Source organism: Trachemys scripta, chromosome 1, assembly GCF_013100865.1.
Source record: "Trachemys scripta elegans isolate TJP31775 chromosome 1, CAS_Tse_1.0, whole genome shotgun sequence".
Classification (NCBI taxonomy): Eukaryota; Metazoa; Chordata; order Testudines; family Emydidae; genus Trachemys; species Trachemys scripta.
Window position 1 is genome coordinate 401,903 of NC_048298.1, and position 19,179 is coordinate 421,081.

General features: G+C 59.0%; 1 protein-coding gene across 11 annotated transcripts in view; it reads left to right on the forward strand.

Moving 5' to 3' along the window:
* Positions 1–15,914, forward strand: part of SBF1 (SET binding factor 1) — a gene marked incomplete at its 5' end in the record, with an annotated part of 63,856 nt that extends 47,942 nt beyond the window's left edge. For 3 of the 11 annotated variants that reach the window (XM_034763132.1, XM_034763141.1, XM_034763149.1), the window contains 19 exon segments: positions 34–111; positions 1,630–1,769; positions 2,267–2,474; positions 2,699–2,895; positions 3,059–3,196; positions 4,353–4,445; positions 4,826–4,903; positions 5,643–5,827; positions 6,225–6,401; positions 8,777–8,878; positions 8,990–9,175; positions 9,328–9,454; positions 9,535–9,665; positions 11,043–11,276; positions 11,951–12,061; positions 12,279–12,493; positions 12,732–12,819; positions 12,915–13,046; positions 13,367–15,914. In XM_034763132.1, the coding sequence (XP_034619023.1) occupies positions 34–111; positions 1,630–1,769; positions 2,267–2,474; positions 2,699–2,895; positions 3,059–3,196; positions 4,353–4,445; positions 4,826–4,903; positions 5,643–5,827; positions 6,225–6,401; positions 8,777–8,878; positions 8,990–9,175; positions 9,328–9,454; positions 9,535–9,665; positions 11,043–11,276; positions 11,951–12,061; positions 12,279–12,493; positions 12,732–12,819; positions 12,915–13,046; positions 13,367–13,465 (2,719 nt within the window). 11 annotated transcript variants of the gene reach the window in all.
* Positions 15,915–19,179: the final 3,265 nt, after the last annotated feature.

Consider the following 19,179-nt stretch of genomic DNA (forward strand, 5'->3'; position numbering starts at 1 on the left):
TCTAAGCGTCTCTCCTGTGTGTTTGTGACCCAGCTCCCAGCAGGTGACCGATATGTTCCAGGGCCTGGCAGTGGGTGTCATATCCCTCGGGCACCTTGGCCATTCATCCACGTAAGACACCTTCACACTGGACAGGGGCTTGCAAGGTGGCACTGGCTCAGGCTGTAGCCTTCACTGCTCCCAGTGGTTCTTCCTTTCACCCACTCTGCATGCTAAGGGCTTTGGGACTTCCCTTGTGGCTTGATAGGCTCCCTCTCCCAGGGCTTCGGACTGGGCTGCAGGTTTAACCCCACCTTTGCCATCATGGTACAGGCTGGACTGCAAACTTGATGCCTCTCTCCACCATTATGGTACAGGCTGGATTAGGGCCCAACACCACTGTGGCCGTACAGGCTAGATGGAGGGTTTAGCTCCCCATATGGTCCCAAGGGGACTGTGCCCGCCCCTGTTTGCAGCTGCTCTGGAGGGTGAATCCTGGAAGTGTTTGTCCATCCGCACCATGCCCTGGGCTGGGTGCTGGTTGTGTTCCTTTGTCTCTGAGTCCTGGCTCAGCCTGAGTTGGTGGCCACAGCAGTAGGGTTAGGCAGGTGTAGCACTGGCATTTCTTTGGACCCTCTCCGTGTCTGCAGCTCAGAGCCCCCAGAGCCTGTCCTGTGCCCTCCTCCCAAAGCCCTGCTAGCCTGCGGGAAGCGTCGGCTTCCTGCGTCCCAGGCCCTGAAGGTGCTGGGCTGCTTCTGGGGAACTGGCAGCCACTGGCACCTGTGCTGTCTGACAGCTCAGTCTATAGCTAGCACCCCCCTGTCTGCTGTGAAGAGAGCAGCATTGGTCCTGCCCAGCGCCATGCTGAGGGGAAGGATGGGCCAGGGGCTGGGGAGCTAGCCTAGGACGCGGGAGACCCAGGTTCCATTCCCTGCTTCACCCCAGACATCCTGTGTGAGCTTGGGCAAGTCTGGCCATCTGCTTCGGCTCCTCATCTGGCCTGTGGGGACCAGAGTGATGCCTGGCCTCGTGGGGGGCGCAGAGAGTTAGTCGGTGCTCAGATACGAGGGTGACAGGGCCAGACCAGCACCTGAGAGAGCCAGTCCTCTGCCCCCGTTGACGCTCCTATCTGAGCTGATCCAGGATCTCCATGAAGCCCTGAGGCTGGGGCAGTTGGTGTCATTCAGCTCTGACCGATTCCCTGCCCAGTCGGATTCAAAGGGGTCCAGGCACCTCTGGGTTGCCCCCTTCGTCTTGCTGTGGTCTGGGGAGTGGAAGTTCCTAGCAGGAGCGGGCTGGTCTCTTAGCCCCCATCTCTGACGTGGCCCATGGTAACTGCCTGGCTGTCCTATCCTTCCGGGTGGGAGCCTCGTCGTGGTGGTCCCCAGTCTGCTGGAGCTGGGGAGGGTTGTTTCCCCGGCCCCTCAGTGGCAGGGTTAGTGCAGGTATGTCTGTGGGTGGCACCAAGGGATGCTCCTGCCTCTGCTTTGCTCATGGTCTAACTGAGTGTTGGGGTCTCTCCCTCTCATACTGGGCTGGGCGAGCTCTGTGGAGCCCCCCTCTAGGGGCTGGGTCCCTGTGGCCACACCGTGACGTGTCGGGCCTGGGGCTGGTACCAGGTTGGCCTCACGTCCCCTGCTCTTGTTCCAGGACGCTTTCCAAGAACCTGATGAAGAATGCCAAGAAGACCATTGGCCGACCGTACGTGACCCGCAAGAAGTACACGCCGCCCACCTGGGAGCAGCGCAGCAGTCAGCACTTCCAGGAGGATGACGAGGATGAGATCTCAGGTTGGGAGCTTCCCTGGCAAACAGGCTGCCCCCTGTGTGGGAAGCCTTTGCGGGGGGAGGCGTCGTGGGTAAGCAGTGGGGTCTCAGCCTGTGAGCACCCAGGAGCTGGGGTCTGCCCTGCAGTGTGCGGTGGCTTGGCTTGGTCACCTGCCGTCACTTGCAGGAACGCAGCCTGGCTCTGTCCCCCTCCGGTGCCAAACTACAGAGCTGCTGCAACCTGGGAGCTCAGCCCCGGCTGGGCGGTTAGCTCAGCCAGGAGCGGCTCGTGCTTTTCAATCCAGAGACTCCTGGGTTCAGTCCCCATAGCATCTGGCCCGTGACACTGGCACCGCAGGACGGGGCAGCTGCGCCCTCATCGTCTGTCGCTGCTGCAGCAAGGCCAGGCCTGGGGTGCATCAGACTGTGCCCTGGCCCCAGAGCGCCAGTCTCCCTCTCCCCCTGCTGGGGTTGTGGCCTCCAGAGCAACCAGACCCCACCTCTTCCCTCTGCCTGTGCAGTGTCTGAAGAGATAGACAGGAGCACCCTGACCCCCTCCACCATCATCAAACCTTCAGACAAGATGACGATGAGCCACCTAGTCGAGCGAGCCTGCTGCCGCGACTACCAACGGATGGGGCTGGGCACGCTGAGTAATAGCCTCACCCGTTCCAAGAACGAGCCCTTCCGCATCTCCACGGTGAACCGCATGTACGCCGTCTGCCGGAGGTGGGTACCCTGTGGGGGGCGTCTGCTGGAGGTGGGTACCCCGTGGGGGGCGTCTGCCGGAGGTGGGTATCTAACATGTACGCTGTCTGCCGGAGGCGGGTACCTGGCGCATGGGCCTCAGGCAGTTCTGGGGGCAGCCCGGCGGTGGCATCCCCTTCCTCCCTGCTGCGCCATTCCCCTAGTGTGGCATGATGGTGGCATATGGCCTGTGCTCTCTCCTGTAGTTACCCAGGGCTGCTGATCGTCCCGCAGAGCATCCAAGACAACACCATCCAGAGGATCTCGCGCTGCTACCGCCAGAACCGCTTCCCTGTCATCTGCTGGAGGAACTCCCGCACCAAGGCCGTGCTGCTGAGATCGGGGGGGCTGCACGGCAAGGGTGTTGTGGGCCTCTTCAAGTCGCAAAACGCCCCTACTGCAGGTACCTGCCTCTCTGTGACGAGGGGGCGCTGCATGTGCCTCTGGGGAATGCTCCATCTCCCATAGCAACCTGCCAGCAGCGCCCTGGCCAATAGCTTCTCCCCCAGCGCGGTGGTTGTGTGCGCGCCTAGTGAGTGTTGCTGACGCCCTGGCTCTCCTTGCAGGCCAGTCGCAAACGGACTCCACCAGCCTGGAGCAGGAGAAGTACCTGCAGGCAGTGATCAACTCCATGCCGCACTACGCTGACGCCAGCGGGCGCAATACACTCAGCGGCTTCACCTCTGCACACATGAGCAGTGCGGGTAAGGGGGCGTGGGTCAGACCGCAGCCATGGGGCCACAGCGCACTGGGGAGAGGAGGGAGCAGGCCAGGCGTGCCCACTTCCTGGGCTGGTGCTTTCAGCAGGCCTCTGGCTTTGGGATCCTTGCAGCCCAGTGAGGGAGCCTGGGCAGGGCTGTGCTGTTGCAGTGGGAGGTCGGGTTCTGCCCTCCCCAAAGTGCCCCCTTAGTGCACCTCTGTGGGCTCAGCTCCTGCACTTTCCTTTCCCCATGCGGCTGTGGAGCCCAGGCACTGTCAGTGTGGGGCAGGTCTCAGAAGGTCCTAAGCCGTGGGGCTCCCTTACAAGTGCTAGCTGACTTGAGTCCCTGCGCCAGGCCCGCCCTGGGGGCTTGGGGGCCGGGTGGGGATGGTAGGTATGGATTCTGTGAGCAGTGAGATGTCCAAGCACTCCTGGCCGCACTGTGCCTGACTGGCAGGGCCGAGAGCACCCAGCGGGTGGGGCTTTGAGCAGCGTATTCAGGTGAGTCTCATGCCCCCTGTTCCTTGTCCTGCCTCTGTCTCCCTCCTCCCGCTGCTGGGAGAGCAGGGCTGACCCAGCATCCTGCGCCAAGCTCCATCCCCATTCATCGTCTGTCTGCACCATCCCATGCCCAGCGCGGCCCAGCCTATGGCATGGGACCAGTGAGCTGAGGGAGCCATTGGCCAGGCTCCACCCTGGCTCCCAGTCTGCCTTGGAATGCGAGAGGCGGCTGCAGGCCTCTCCGTAGGGCCAGCCGTAGCTGGGAGCCCCTCCAGTCCCGCTCCCAGCCCGCACCTGGTGGAGGGGTGGTGGGCGGAAGTTAGCCTGGAGCAGCGTGGGGAGAGGCTCCAGCGACAGTGGTGGGTGTATCTGCTTTTGGAGAGGGGTTGGGACAGAGCTGGGTCAGGGAGAGCGTGTGCAGTGGAGTGTCTGGCAGCAGGTGACCAGAACCCACGACCTTGCAGTGTGGGACCCTGCTGTGAGGCCTGGCCCTGTGCTCTGGCCTCTGGTTCATCCTTGCTGTGGATTCCCGCCCCGTGCACTGCCTCCTCTGCTTGCTTTCTCTCCCCCTCCCCCCAGGGGATGTGTTGTGGGGGGCAGGGGAGATGCTGGGGGGACAAACAGCAAAGGCAAAAGCTGGTGTTTTGTTGGTGCTACAGATTCTTCCGACAAGAGGCAGCCCAAGCTGGGATCGCTCATGAAGCAGGTGATGGGAGGGAAGGACGATGGGCCAGGCACTATTAGCCGAGGAGGTGAGGAACGCCGGGCGCAGCTCCCTGCCCCGCAGGGCCCTCGCCCGAGAGGCCGCCGCGCCAACGCAGCTGGCCATAGAGTAGATGCTTCACCTTTGCTTCCCCAGGGTTCGCAGAGCGTATGGGGCACCTCCACGAGGAGATGGGCCTGTCCTCGCTGTTGGGGGTGGGAGCCCAGTGTCTGGCACTCGAATCACCTGGGAGCACAGCCAGCCGTGGTCACCTCACTCATACCATTCATTGTGCCGCTCGCTCCATCTCACCCCGGGGCACCGCTCCTCCCACTCCCACTCCCCCACCCCTCCCAGCGAGTGCGGCTCAGGGTGAAGCGCATGGTCTGCCACCCTTGCTGAGACTCCTTTCGTCCTGTACTTTCTCAGCGCTAGGTCCCAGAGCTAGGGTGGTCACTCTGTCCACCCCCAAGGGCGCATCGGCGAAGGGCCGTGAAAGTCCCCGAGGTACTGTACCTGTCATCCGCCTAACCCGCCGGGCGCTAACCCTGGTCATGTGACTGATTGCCCCATGTAACACCACGCCCCCTTCACATGACTAACCCACGGGTCCCAGTAACACCCTCCCACCCAATCACAAGGGTGAGCTAATGAGTTGCTGCGTGCTAATGGCTCCCTGCAGCCTGATAACATGTCACTGAATGGCTTGCCTTGCGCAGTTCCCGGCACTGGCACTGGCACCGCAGGTAAGTGCAGCCCCCAGCTGATTCTGGAACGGGCTCTCAGGTTTGCTTCAGGCACCTCACACATCTGCCAGTGCTTGGATACCGGGGAGGGGGGTTATCTGGCCAAGGGAGGGGGGTGCAGTGCACAGGGACAAGGAGCAGCCGCCAAGGGCCCCACAGGGCATGGACAGATTGGTGCCGCTCGCTGAGCCGGTGCGGGCTGGGCAGGGCGTCTGTCCAGAGGGGGTCATCTCAGCAGGGCCTGCAGGAAGGACAAAGGCTCCAGAGCCTCTGACCCCGGCGGGCCCCAGCTGCCCAATCCACATGCTGGCGAGTGGGGGGGAGTGAGAAGCAAACCTGATCCCCCAAGTGCACCGGGAATCTGGGCTGGGGGCCGGAGCAGCTCAGTGAGGAGAGCTGGGCGTCCGGGAGAAGGCAGAAGGTGACAGGGCAGGTCGGAGGCCACGTGGCCTGGGGGCCAGCTGAGCGGGCCGTGGCAATGACCCTACCCTCCCTTGCAGGCAAGTGGGGCAGCATCCGGGCCAGCGGGCGCATGAGCAACTATGTCTTGAACATGGAAATCGGGTCCCGCCTGGCTGGGAAGGACCTGCTGAGCGCTCAGCACAATGGGGCCCCCTCTGAGGCTAGCTTCCTGCGCCAGCACCGGGCCTCTCTCTACATCATTGGGGACAAGTCGCAGCTGAAGGTAACGGCCCGGCGACCAGGCAGCATGTGGGGCAGGCCCGGGGGTGCAGGGAGCTGTCTGAGCCGTCAGCAGCAGCAGCAGTGTGTGGAGCGGCTTGGAGAGAATGGGGGGACTGTCAGGGAGGACTTGTAGCTTCATGGGAGGCGTCTCCCCTGCAGCCAGGACCGGTGTGGGGAAAGGGGGCCCACTCCAGGGACCGACCCCCTCTGGGCTCACAGCCTGGCAGCCAGGCTCCCCCTGCACAGTGCCCCAGAGCGACCAGTGCAGCTACAGCTCTTCCTAGGCAAAGCCCAGGAGTGGCGTGGGGAACCCGCTGCAAAGGAGGGGTAGGCGGGAACGGGGCCTGGTGCATCCCAGCCTGTGCTCACCTGGGCTGCCCCTCTCGCCCTCTGCCCAGGGAGTGAAGCCAGACCCGCTGCAGCACTGGGAGGTGGTGCCCATCGAGGTGTTTGACGTGCGGCAGGTGAAGGCCAGCTTCAAGAAGCTGATGAAGGCCTGCGTGCCCGGCAGCCCCTCCACAGACCCCAGCCTCGCCTACCTGCGGACCCTGGAGGAGTCCGAATGGCTGTCCCAGGTCAGTGTGCTGGGTCTTGGGCTGGGCAGGTCAGACGGGCTGTCGCTGGGGCTGTGGTGCAGACCGGGGGCCAGACCTGCCTCCACACCTGGGATCCTACAGTGTGAGGGGAGCTGGTGCTTGAGGGTGGTTGCTGGTGTGTGTCACAGGACCCCCAAGGCAAGGGGTGGGGGTTCGTTGCTGGGTCACTGGAACAGGACCCAAGCATCATGCCAGCTTCAAGTCAGTCATAGGGTTTAGGGCCAGAAGGGACCAAATCATCTCATCTGACCTGCAGGACACCAGCACCCGCACGGTAAACCCGCCAGCCAAAATTCGACCAAGGTATTTCAGGAGACTAGCCCATGGTGTGCCACGGGCAGAGAGTAGGAGGGACCAAGGCCCACCACTGCCTGAGGCCCCCACAATGGTGGGGAATTATCTGAGATACCCCCCCGATGATCCTGGCAAGTGACCCACACCCTAGGCTGCAGGGGAGGGAAACCCCAAGGTCTCTGCCAGTCTGACATGGGGGAACATTCCTTCCCAAGCCCATGGACGGCGATGGGTTAGATCCTGAGCAGGTGAGCACCAGAGAGAGCGTGCTCGGCGCCACCTCCGGGCTGTCAGTGGGAACTGTCATGGAATGTGGCATTTCCAGTGCGGCCTGGCAGGGATCAGTCCTAAGCCAATGCTATTCAACATCTCCCCCGTGATCTGGTGAAATTGGTGGGTGACCCCGAGCAGTGGAGTGCTATGTCACAATGAGGAGAGGGCCATCTTACAGGGCGATCTGGATCGCTTGGTAAGCTGGGCCCATTCAAAATGTGTTTAAATACAGCTAAGGGCAGAGTCACACCGCTAGGAACAAGGAATGCCGGCCTGGCTCCTGGAAAGAAGAGACTCTGGGAAGGAGCTGGGGTCATAGTGGACAAGGAATGCAGCTTGAACTCCCAGTGCAATGCTGGGAGCAGGGACTCAGAGCAGGGAGGTGATTTTACTTCTGTACATGGCCCTGATGAGACCGCTCCTGGGATACTAGGTCTAGTTCTGGGGCCCACATTTTAAAAAGGTTGCTGGAAAATTGCAGAGGGTGCAGAGAAGAGCCACAAAAATGATTGCAGGGCTGGAAAAAACAGCTGACCGTGAGAGACTTACGGAACTCAATCTGTTCAGCTTGTCAAAAAAGAACAAGAGGTGAAATGATTGTGCCGATTAGACCCTTCGGGGAGAAGATGCCAGGTTCTAACTGGGTCTTTGATCTAGTGGGAAAGGCAGGACAAGAAGCTATGGGAGCCAGACAGCCTCCAAGTAGAAATAAGGCGCCATTTTGAACAGTGAGTGAGGGCTACTGCGGGAAGTGCTGGGTTCTCCATCCGCTGGTGTCCTCAGGTCCAGACTAGATGTCTCTGGAAGGAGCTTTCCCCAAACACAGGCTCTTGGAGAAAATACACAGGGGTAGCTGGGTGAGATACGGAAGCTGCGAGTAGATGATCCAATGGTCCCTTCTAGTCAGTGGATGCACCCCCGTGCTGGCGAGTATGGGGTTCCTGCCGACTCCAGGCTGGCTAGGAACACACCCTCCAGTCCAGGAAGGGACCTGGTGGTGGGAGCTCTCCCAAGAGCAAAGTTGCTGGGATTGGCGGACTCCAGAGGACTCTGTCCCAGAACCGGTCAAGCTCCCACTGCTAGATGCTCTCTGGGCCATTGTGCTGACTGCCATGTGCCCTGTGCGTGCTGGGACTGGACAGAGGCTAGGCACTGTCCCCGCCCTGGGCCTCTAGGCAGACACACGGCCTCAGATCTTGTGTCTAACTCTCCTCTTGGCAGTAGGGACCGTGCGGCCCAATCGCTTGGGCCCTGAAACAAGTGCTGTCTGCCCGAGGCCAGCCCAGATTCTTGGTGAGTCTGGTATTGGCAGGGACCCGTGTGTCTGAGTGGAGCCATTCCCTCTCCCCCCATGCTCTGGATGTCCGGCGCCAGTCAGCGCCTGCTCATCTACCTGGGGGAGAGGGGTTCTCGTCTGTGCCCTTGATGGCCCTCATGTTGCTCCTCGGCAGGTTGAGCAGGGGAGTGTTGCCGAGGGCTGTTCTCTTTGCGTGGAGGGGTGTGGCGTGAGTTTCATTCACACACAGCTCTGTTCCCATCGCAGCCCCGTTCCTGCCCTGCAGTCTCCTCGGTTCCAGGGGATTGGCAGGTCTGAGCCTGGCAGACACTTCACTGTTGTGTGCGACGTTAGGGACTGGACTGTCCCCATACGTACTTCAGAAGCTCTGGCCTAAGCTCCCCAGCCTTCTGGGAAAGGCTGTTCCCGTTGTCCCCTGCTCGGGGCCAGCCCCGAATCCCTCCCCCCGCCCCCATAGATGTCTTGTTAACCTCTGGTGCTGTGTCCTCAGATTCACAAGATCCTGCAGATCTCGGTGCTGGTGGTGGAGCTGCTGGATACAGGTTCCTCCGTGCTGGTCAGTTTGGAAGATGGCTGGGATATCACCACGCAGGTAGGAGTCAGCGCCCTGCAGCACCTGGCTGGCACGGCTAGCCTCTCCCAGCTGCTGGCTTGAGGCCCCAGCCCCTTGTGGGCCGTGACTCTGGCCTTCTCCCTCCTGCAGGTGGTGTCCCTGGTGCAGCTGCTGTCTGACCCCTACTACCGGACGATGGAGGGCTTCCGGCTCCTCGTCGAGAAGGAGTGGCTGTCCTTCGGGCACCGCTTCAGCCACCGCGGAGCCCAGACCCTCGCTGGGCAGAGCAGCGGCTTCGCTCCTGTCTTCCTGCAGTTCCTGGACTGTGTCCATCAGGTGAGCTCAGAGCAGCCTGGGCTGTCAGACTTCAGTGCAGGATTAACCTGCGTCCCGGGCCTCGTCTCGGCCAGTGGAATCCAGGTGTAGAGCCAGCCCACCCCTTGCATGGAGGCTGGTGTCCATTTGGCTGTGTGCTCGTCTCTCTGCAGATCCACCTCCAGTTCCCCATGGAGTTTGAGTTCACCCAGTACTATCTGAAGTTCCTCAGCTACCACTACGTCTCCAATCGGTTCCGCACCTTCCTGCTGGACTCGGACTACGAGCGGATCGAGCTGGGTAAGGGCTCTGGGCCCCCGGCCCCGTCACCGATGGTCAGCGCTGTCAGCTGAGCGGCCTGTCTTTCTCTCCCCCCACAGGCCTCCTGTATGAAGAGAAGGGCGAGCGGAAGAGCCAGCAGGTCTACAAGTCCATCTGGGATTACATCGACCGGCTGAACAAGAAAACCCCTGTCTTCTTCAACTACATGTACGCCCCCGAGGATGGTGAGGTGAGCCTGCTCGGCTGGCCGGAGACGCCGGGCCGGACGCAGCCTTTGCCTCCACAGCTCAGTGCATGATCCAGGGAGACCTCCCTCCACCCCACTGCTTGCAGGGAGCCAGGGCCGGCTCCAGCTTTTTTGCTGCCCCAAGTGACAAAGCCGGGGGGTGGGGGGGGAATAAGGTAAAGCCGCCATCGGCAGCACTTCGGCGGCAGCTCCACCGTGCCGCTTTCATTTTTTGGCGGCAATTCGGCGGCGGGTCCTTTGCTCCCAGAGGGACTGAGGGACTTGCCGCCAAAGACCCGGACGTGCCGCCCCTTTCCATTGGCCGCCCCAAACACCAGCTTCCTTCGCTGGTGCCTGGAGCCGTCCGTGGAGGGAGCGAGGCAGCCCAGCTCTGGGAGTGACACAGGACAGAGGCCCAAACCTCGCCTTTCCGAGGGAGGCCCCAATCAGCCTGAAATGGAGGAGATAGCAGTGCCCTTCCTCTCGAGCACAGAGACCGGGGATCCCAACATCCAGTGCAGTGCTGCCTCCTGGGGCCTTGGGAAGCAGCGAAGTCAGCGGGTTTCACCAGCTGGGGTTGCAGAATTGCCCTGCTGCGGGCTGGGGACAGTGTATGACCACCCCGAGTGCTAGGAGTGGAGTCAAGCCCTCTAAAATCAGGAGATGTCGGAATCTATGAACCAAAATGGAATGTTTTTGTTCGCTCCTGCTGGTGGAAGCCTGGCCAGGCCAGCCTGCTGCCTTGGTTTCCCTCCAGAGTTTGGACAGAATCGACACCTTCCAGTGGAATGATTGGACTCAGTCTAACCAGTGTTTTCTGAGGGAAGGGCTCCACTTCTCACGTCTCATCCTCTGCCAAGGGCCTGATTCTTACACCAGTGCGATGGCCAGAAAGCACTTGTGCTTGCTCACCGGCCCTGCCCCGCGTGCACAGCTGCAAAGTGCCTCATTGTTCTCACTGTAGGGCCTGGTTTTCACTTGGTGGGACACGTAGGAAGTCAGTCACCTGCTCACTGGGTGTCCCTTACCCAAGGACACCGTAACAGGCTGCCATTACAGCTGTGCTCTGGGCACTGCGTACCCCTGGGCAAAGTACAGAGGGGCCCGTTCTGCCTCTGGCCCATGCACCGCAATGCGATCTTGGTGGTGGGGGGGGGTGGATGCTGCAGCGCGGGGAGCAGCTGCCTAACATGCTGGCCTGGAGCCAGAGTCTGTCCCAGCTCACCAGGGTTCGGCAGACCCACATGGGGATGACTTGCCCTTGGGGACCCCCAGCCCGCCAGCACAGTTCACCGCCTTTCTGGCCATTGTAGCACCGGGGCCAGGCATTGTGGGGGGGCTGCCAGGCCCTGCTTGAGCACTTCCCGGCCTATTCTTTAGGTGCTGAGGCCCTACAGTAACATCTCCAACCTGAAGGTGTGGGACTACTACACCCAGGAGGTCCTGTCCGAGGGCCCCTCCTACGACTGGGAGCTGGTGCAGGGGCAGCCAGAGCACGTGGAGGAGGTGGATCGGCAGGACTCCAGTGCCCCGCAGACCAAGCGCAAAATCATCTGGCCGTGCTACGACAACCGCAGCCGAGTGGAGCCCGACGCCATCTCCAAGCTGCTGGAGGTGTGTGGGGTGCGGGGCGGGGGGGGGGGGGGGGGCCCCCCAAACGAGAACATAACCCCCAGACTGGGTCAGACCAATGGTCCATCTAGCCGTGCCCTCTCTTCAGAGGGAATGAACAGAACAGGGCAATTTATCGAGTGATCCATCCCCTACTATCCAGTCCCAGGTTCTGGCAGTCAGAGGTTTAGGGACACCCAGAGCACGGAGTTGTGTCCCTGACCAGCTTGGCTAATCGCCATTGATGGACCTATCCTCCAGGAACTGATCTCAATCTTTTTTGAACCCAGTTATACTTTTGGCCTTCACAACATCCCCTGGCAACAAGTTCCACAGGCTGGCTGTGGGTTGTGTGAAGAAATACTTCCTGCTGTTTGTTTTAAACCTGCTGCCAATTAATGTCATGGGTGACCCCTGGTTCGTGTGTTACATGAAGGGGTAAATAACACTTCCTGGTTCACTTTCTCCACAGCCTTCATAATTTTATAGACCTCTATTGTATCCCCCCTTCGTCGTCCTTTTTCTAAGTTGAACAGTCCCCGTCCTATTACTCTCGCCTCACGTGGGAGCTGTTCCAGCCCCCTCACCATTTTTGTTGCTGTCTCTGCACCTTTTCCAATTCTAATAAATCTTTTGTCTTTCCCCCTCTTCGGAATAACCTCTGACTCCTCCCGCAGGAGCTGCACAACCTGGAGGCGGAGCTGGGCCAGGTGCCGGAGCGCTGGAAGGACACGTGGGACAAGGTCAAAGCCTCCCAACGCACAGAGGCCCGGCAGGAGGCCAGCAGGGTAGGTCTGTGAGCCAGGGGCTGGGCTGGGAGGAGCCGTGCGCCGGGAGCCTGCTCTGGCACTTGGCCAAGGGCTCCTGGCTCTGCCCCCAGCTGCCGGTGTGGCCGGGGAGGGGCTGATAGTGCCCTGTGCCCAGGCTCAATGGGTCTCATGTGACGATGAGAAGGAACCAGTGGGCGGGGCCCGTGCCCTCACTTCCCTGCTCTGTGCTCTGCAGATGGCGTCCAGTTCCCTGCTGATGTCCTCCAGCCTGTTGCCCCACCGGCGCTCGCTGGGGGTCTACCTGCAGGAGAGCAGCGTGGGCTCCACCCTCAACCTCAGCCTGGACAGCGACACCAGCAGCACCTCCACCCCGTCCAGCGGGAAGCAGGGGGGCCCCAAGAGCACGAGCAACCTCTACAGCCAGTTCCAGATGTCGGAGAGCGAGAACAGGTGAAGGGAGCTCTGGCTGCCCGGGGGGAGACGGCCAGGCCAGGCCGCATGGGCCCTGTGGTCAGCAATGGGCCCTATTGCTTGGAACGGGGTGTGGGTCCCATGGGGCCAGCCCTGTGCAGCTTAGCCGGTTCCGTCTCTGGCTGCTGGGAGCTGAGCTCTTTGGTCCATCCCCACTGGGCTCTCGCCCCCCGGTGCGCGGCAGCGAGGCGCTAACCCGCTCTCTGGCTGCCCGCAGGTCGTACGAGGGGACGCTCTACAAGAAAGGAGCCTTCATGAAGCCCTGGAAGCCCCGCTGGTTCGTGCTGGATAAAACCAAACATCAGGTACTGGAGGGGCTGGACAAGGGGAATGGCTCGGCCGGCCCGGTGTTGACGTGAGCTCGGGGGCACTGGCTGACGCGCGGCACCTTTCCTTGCAGCTGCGGTACTATGACAACCGGATGGACACAGAGTGCAAAGGGGTCATTGACCTGGCAGAAGTGGAGTCCATCACCCCCGGCACCCCCACCATGGGGGCCCCCAAGACAGTGGAGGAGAAGGCCTTCTTCGACGTGAGTCCCCAGCCCCCGAGAAGCTGGATCTCGGTGCCAGGGGGTGGCCGGGGGTGATACTGGCTGGGGCTGGACCAAGGAAGGCAGCTGAGCACCAGCAGCAAGGCCGGGGCTCTTGGGCTCCTGAGTTGCGCTGTGGTCTCTGCAGAGGACCCCAGGGGTACAGACTCTGCCAGGCACTCGCCACCTTCGGCTGGAGCCAAGTTGTGTCTCCAGGAAGGTGCTGGCCCCCAGCCAGTCCTGCCTGCCCATCTCCCCAGGTGGGGACCCGGCGCCCCCGGCGGACACCCTGCCTCAGCTCTCGCCTTTTCTCCCTGCAGCTGAAGACGACGAAACGAGTTTACAATTTCTGTGCCCAGGACGTGCAGCTGGCCCAGCAGTGGATCGACCGCATCCAGAGCTGCTTGTCGGACGCGTGAGCCTGACTCAGCAGCAGCCCCCGTTCCAGGCACGGAGTCCCCCGGGCCCCGGCGCATGAAGCAGAGGCAATGCCCAGGGTTAGCACCTGAGCTGGCCCAGGCCTGACTGATTGAGGAGGAGGAGGCTGGAGGCCTTACTCTCCCCCACTGCCAGGGGCACATCATACTGGAAAGCCCCAGGCCCCCTGCGTGCTCAGGACAGAAGCAGGGGTCAGGGCAGGATCAGTCTGTTACACTATGGTAGGAACTGTCAGGCTAGGGGCAGTGGGGATCCAGTCTTACAACCCTACTAAGCCTGTCTGAGCCACATAATTACTGGCTCCCACCCCCGGCAGGACATGGACCTGGGGTCCCGGCTCCCACCCCCACCAGGACACGGGCCTGTGGTCCCTGGCTGGGCAGCGCAGCTCCCACCCCTGGCAGGACACGGGCTGGGGTCCCTGGCTGGGCAGCGCAGCTCCCACCCCTGGCACGACACGGGCTGGGGTCTCTGGCTGGGCATGGTGTTTGTCTGAGCAGTGCGCTGGTTCTCTTGCAAATGCTGCCGTGGGGTTTTACTGGCCCTTTGCTGGGAGAGGCTCCAGGAGGTGCTGTGCATTGAACCCCCCCAGCCGCCATTGGGGAGCAGCAGGAGCTTTCCCCCGTTACCCCTCTGCACCCCTAGGAGCTGCCTGTGAACTTGCACATCCAGTCTGTAACTCCACGTGGACCTGCCGCCAGCCCCTTGGGGCACTCGGCTCTGGCCCAGCCCTTCTGAGCGGCACACGGCTGGGGACCTGAGCTCAGGGTTAGCCTGCTTAGCAAGGCCAGAGGAGAGCTCCGTGGACAGTAGGCCAAGAGGACTGGGACCATCCTGCCTACCCCATGTCCAGCAACTGGGCCATATCCCCCCGGGACGGGTACTGTCTCTGCTGGCACAGTGTCTGCACAAGAGTAGTGCCCCCCCATGAGCCGCTCTGGGGGGAAGAGGGGCCTCCTTCCTGTCCTGCTCTGGGGGGATGGGGGGGTGTCTCATTAGCAGTATTGTAGCTTTAGAGTCCACTCCTCTTTTGGTCTGCCCCTGGCGGGGGAGGGAGGGTGACTGAGGCCTGGGACCTGCTTATATTCTTAGTCCCACTGTCTCCCCCCCCCCAGGAAACCTGTGCTCATTCAGGCTGTGGGGGAGCAGGTTCCCCCGACGCAGCGTAGCTCCCCCTCTGCAGGTTGGATTGCTATGGGGCTTGTCTGGCGGAGCCCCCATCCCTCTCCCTGCAGTGAGTGGGGGGAAGGGTTGCTGTGGGGCTGGGCTGTTGCTCTCAGAGAGGTTCTCTGGGGCGAGCTGTAGAACAGGATAACAAGGCCAGTTACAGGGACTGTCCTGGGGCCTGTGTACAGGAGCAGTGTGGCATGAGCCCCTCACCTCCCAGCCTTGCTCTGGGCTCACCAGCCACGCTGCCCCAGGGAGTGAAGTGGCCAGAGCTTGGAGATCACAGCCCAGAGCTGCTGCCTTGTGTGTCAGCTCTCCCCTGCTTCTGCAGCTTGTGCTTGGATCACTGCAGCCCCAGCCCCTAGGCATGCAGCGGCAAGTCTCCATGCAGCCGCTGTGCAGAGCAAGGCCTCCACTTTGAGCCGGGACATGCCCCAGCCTTGATGGGGAAGGCAGGGAGCTCCTCACTGCCATTGTGCTGTGGGGGCCAACCTCAGCTCCTTGAGATCCCCTGAGTGCAATGGATCCATTGTGCTGGGGTGTTCAGAGCTCAGCTCCTGACACCCGCCCCCCAACTGTGTACCAGGGACAAGCTTGTGCTTTAGCCCCCGCTCTCTAGCACTTCCACTGAGCCCTCCCCAGCCCGCTTACTGCTGTAACTTATTGTCAGTGCAAAGGTGGCATCATGAGACTGAGGCGATGGCATCTCTGGTACAGAAACAAATCCCCTTTATCCTCCCTGGTTTGCACCTTGGCAAGCTTAGCCCCCAAGCAGCTCACATGCTAGAGCCGTGTGCTCGTCCCAAAACCCAGCGGGCATCTGCGTGTGATCCCTTGGGGCCAAGGAGCTGCCTGGTCACATGAGATCATTCCTGGCCTCGGTAGCAAACCCCCCCCCACGCCCCTCGGTTAGAGTTCACCACCTTCCTGCCATTGCCCCTTGGGCCTGGGACCTGCCCTCTCCCGCTGACCGTTCTACCTGTCTTGTTTTTAAAGGAGTACAATGTTTTATTTCAGTGCAGAGCTCTTTGTACAGTCTTAACCCCCAGGGTCCCCTCTTCCTTTTCCTGTATGATCATGGCGGTGGCAGGTAGTTGGTGCAACAGGGAGGTTTTTGTAACTTCCCGGAGCAGTTGTAGATTATTGAAGTTTCTGTACATTGTGTCAAACATACAGAGTCCTTGTATTGTATTGTGCCTAGAGGGAAAATGTTGTTATATAAAGAGAAAACTAACTGAATTTAATAAAAAATTAATATGCATATTCTCTTGGCCTGTGTGCCATACAGCCCTTCCCAGAGCTGGGTTCGGTTCCAGAAGCGATTCTCTCACATGTGAGTCACAGGCTGGTTGGGGGGAGAGCACTTCAAGGTGCATCTGCAGTGGGTAGGGCTAGAGGGGGGCAGAGTGCTCGCTGCTTATCTTGCTGGGCAGGTTTGTATTCATCATTTAATAGTGTCCCTCTGTCTCTGTGTGTTGGCAGTAACCAGAGCATCACCCTGCTCCTCTCCTGTGCTCTCCCTCATGACATCGTATTTATAGGTGCCCTACTCCTGAGTCACAAGCCCCAGAACTGTGGGTAGGAACAGGCCTGTTAAGGGTGTTCATGAATCCAATACAGAACAATGGGTGTAAAAGGTACATCCCAGTATCACGCTAAATTCCTCAGCTGCCAGCAAACGTCTCCCACCCAGGATCTGTGCTGATCCAAGAGAGATTTCTTGGTCTTGCCAGGTTCTCTGGCCAATGGATGCACCAGTAGAGGGGCTCTATAGTGTGTACTTCCCCCTCAATGGGCAGAGGTGTCAGCACCCAAAAGCTGCAATCTTTGCAGCTGACCATGGCATCTAAATATCAGCTGGATCGCTCAGTCCCAGGAGGCCTAGGCTTGTTCTCCATCCCCAAAAGGAAAAAGCTGAAGGAAGCATTTAGAGATGTTCTAACTCCAAGAGGTCAGATGCTGGACCATAGCATCACAGTCCTCCAGATTCATCTGAGGCTGCCCAAGAACTTATCACCCAGTTAGATTCATGTTCATAATACTTCAATCCAGAATGACTCAGGACTGCTCAGTTTCTTCCATCCAGGCCTCTGAAACCTGTGTGCTTAGAGCAAAGCTTGGAGTACTCTACTGAGGTTTTCCTCCACCTCCAGGGTAGAGCCATTCTTCTTTGGATTAGCTCTGTAGCCTTCTGCTACAAAAGTCTCTTGGCTCAGCTGCATTTCCTTCTGCTAATGGGTCTCTTGAGTGAAATAAGTGTTTCTCTCTTGGGCTTTCTATCCATGTGGCTTGTGGATTATACATTCAATATGGTATCACGAGCCTCCCTTCAGGATGATGGGAGGGTGGTCTTCTGAGTCCAAGAGGGAGAATGGTGGATTTTTGAGTTTCAGGGCAATTAATTGGATTTTATTCCTGGTGGTTTCTCATCCTGAAAAAACTGCTTCAGTCTATACACAAGCTGAACATAATATAACATTGCTCTTAGGAAACCTAATTGCTCTGGGTTGGAGCTCTCAATCTCAGATGCCTAAATCTTTAAGATTACAGGAATATTCAGGCTGGAAAGTGACCATTTCTAGTACAAGATGCTCCCATGCGTGCTGTCTAGATTCCCAAGGAGATGTTCACCAACTGCGTGAATATCTTTCTTAGACAAGATATTGTACTACTAAAGCCTCATTAATTTTGAAATCCAAAAAAAGTAATGCTCTACTTCAGTGGGCTGGAGGTGTGAACTCTAACAGATTTCCTTCCATTCAGCAGAGCACATGCTCTCCAGAATTAGAGTCCCAAAGCCATGGTTTATTTAAACTGGCTGGAAGCATTTAATTCCCCAAGTATTGGATTCATTAAGCAGGAATAGAGCACTGGGTGGCAGGCAAACCTGGTGCCTGCGTCACTTTCCCATGATGAGGAAACTGAAAAAGGAAATGCACATACTCTCCCATTGACAGCAGTGGGCGAAGAACGAGCATGGCCTGTATGTGATTCATAGATTCCAAGGCCAGGAGGAACCATTGTGATCATCTCGTCTGACCCCCTGTGAAACACACAGGCCAGAGACCTGCCCGACAATGATTCCTAGAACCGATCCTTTAGAAAAACATCTAACCTTGATTTTTAGAATTGCCAGGGCTGGAGAATCCACCAGGAGCCTTGGTACATTGTTCTAATGGTTAATTCACCTCACTGTTACAAAGTAACACTTAGATCCAGCTTCCAGACATTGGATAGGGTTAGATCTTTCTCTGCTAGACTGAAGAGCCCATTCTCAAGTCGGTACTTACAGCTCAACCTTCTCTTTAAGCTAAATCGACTGAGCTCTGAGTCTCGTAACTTGATTTGCGCAGTCCCTAGGCTCACTTGTAAGACCACTGGTTCTGCCCCTTCTCTCTGCTAAATGATTAAAAATCATTAGTACAAAAATACCTTGGAAGGCTGTGAAGGCTAGAAACTTTAATTCTGTGGCTCACAGACCAGTTCAGCCTTATACAAATTTCAGGAGAAACATGACACCGATCTCCCTTAGAGCCGATCAGACCTAGTGTGGGAGGCAGGGGGACAGATCACACCCCAGCAGCAGTTCTTTCACTGTTCTCTGAGGCAGCTGCTGCTGATGGCGCTTGGCAGTTCAATTCACCCTAACAGCACTGAGCAGCACCCCTGCTGTAATAGTTTCCAGGTATGAACTCCAAACACCCCAAAGGCAGCGCTGTAGCAGGTTGCTGGGCTATTGCGTTCTGTGGCCGGTGCAAGAACCCGGCCCATGGAATAGTGAGTAACCCGCTCCTTGGACAGGGAACTCAAATCACCACAAGGGCTGCATCACTGAAACCTTCCCTGAGGCCCTGCCTCTTCCCAGCCCCCCAAATCCCCAGCTCCTCCCCTGAGTGTGCTGCATCCCTGCTCCTCCCCCCGGAAAGTCCTAAGCATTGCCAAACACCTGTTTGGTGGCAGGAAAGCACTGGGCGGAGGGGGAGCTTGGCAGGCCCCTGTGGGCTTGAGCCCCCTGTCCTAGGAGAAGTTTGTCATCCAACCACTGGGGCTGAGTAGTTATAAAAATGTGATTGTAAGCTCTCAGCCAAGAGTGTCTTAATTCTTTAAAAAAAATTCTACTAAGCGCCTGCTGCCACCAACGCTCCAGAGGCTGGTTATGCATGTGTTAAAGGGGACAGGACTTGTTTTTACCTGCTCTAGGCCATTCATTCCACACAAACTAAAAAACCCCAACCTGGAACCTCTCTAAGGGGTCCACAACTGAAAAAAGGTTGAAAGCCCTTGTGTGTGCGACCAAACCACTGCAATTTCCTTCAGGACCCAGCAGGTGGTGCTGCCCTGGAAGCCTACATGCTGATCTATGTACACTTGCTGCCTTCCAGGGATTTCTAAACTGTCTAAGCAGATGAGTCAGACCCTGACTGGTGCCTGGAGGCAAACCCTGATTCCTATTCTGAGAAGAACGAGGTGTCTGGTACTGGGGGGAAGGAAACAAGCGTTTAACACTGCACCAAGCCATGTTGCTCAT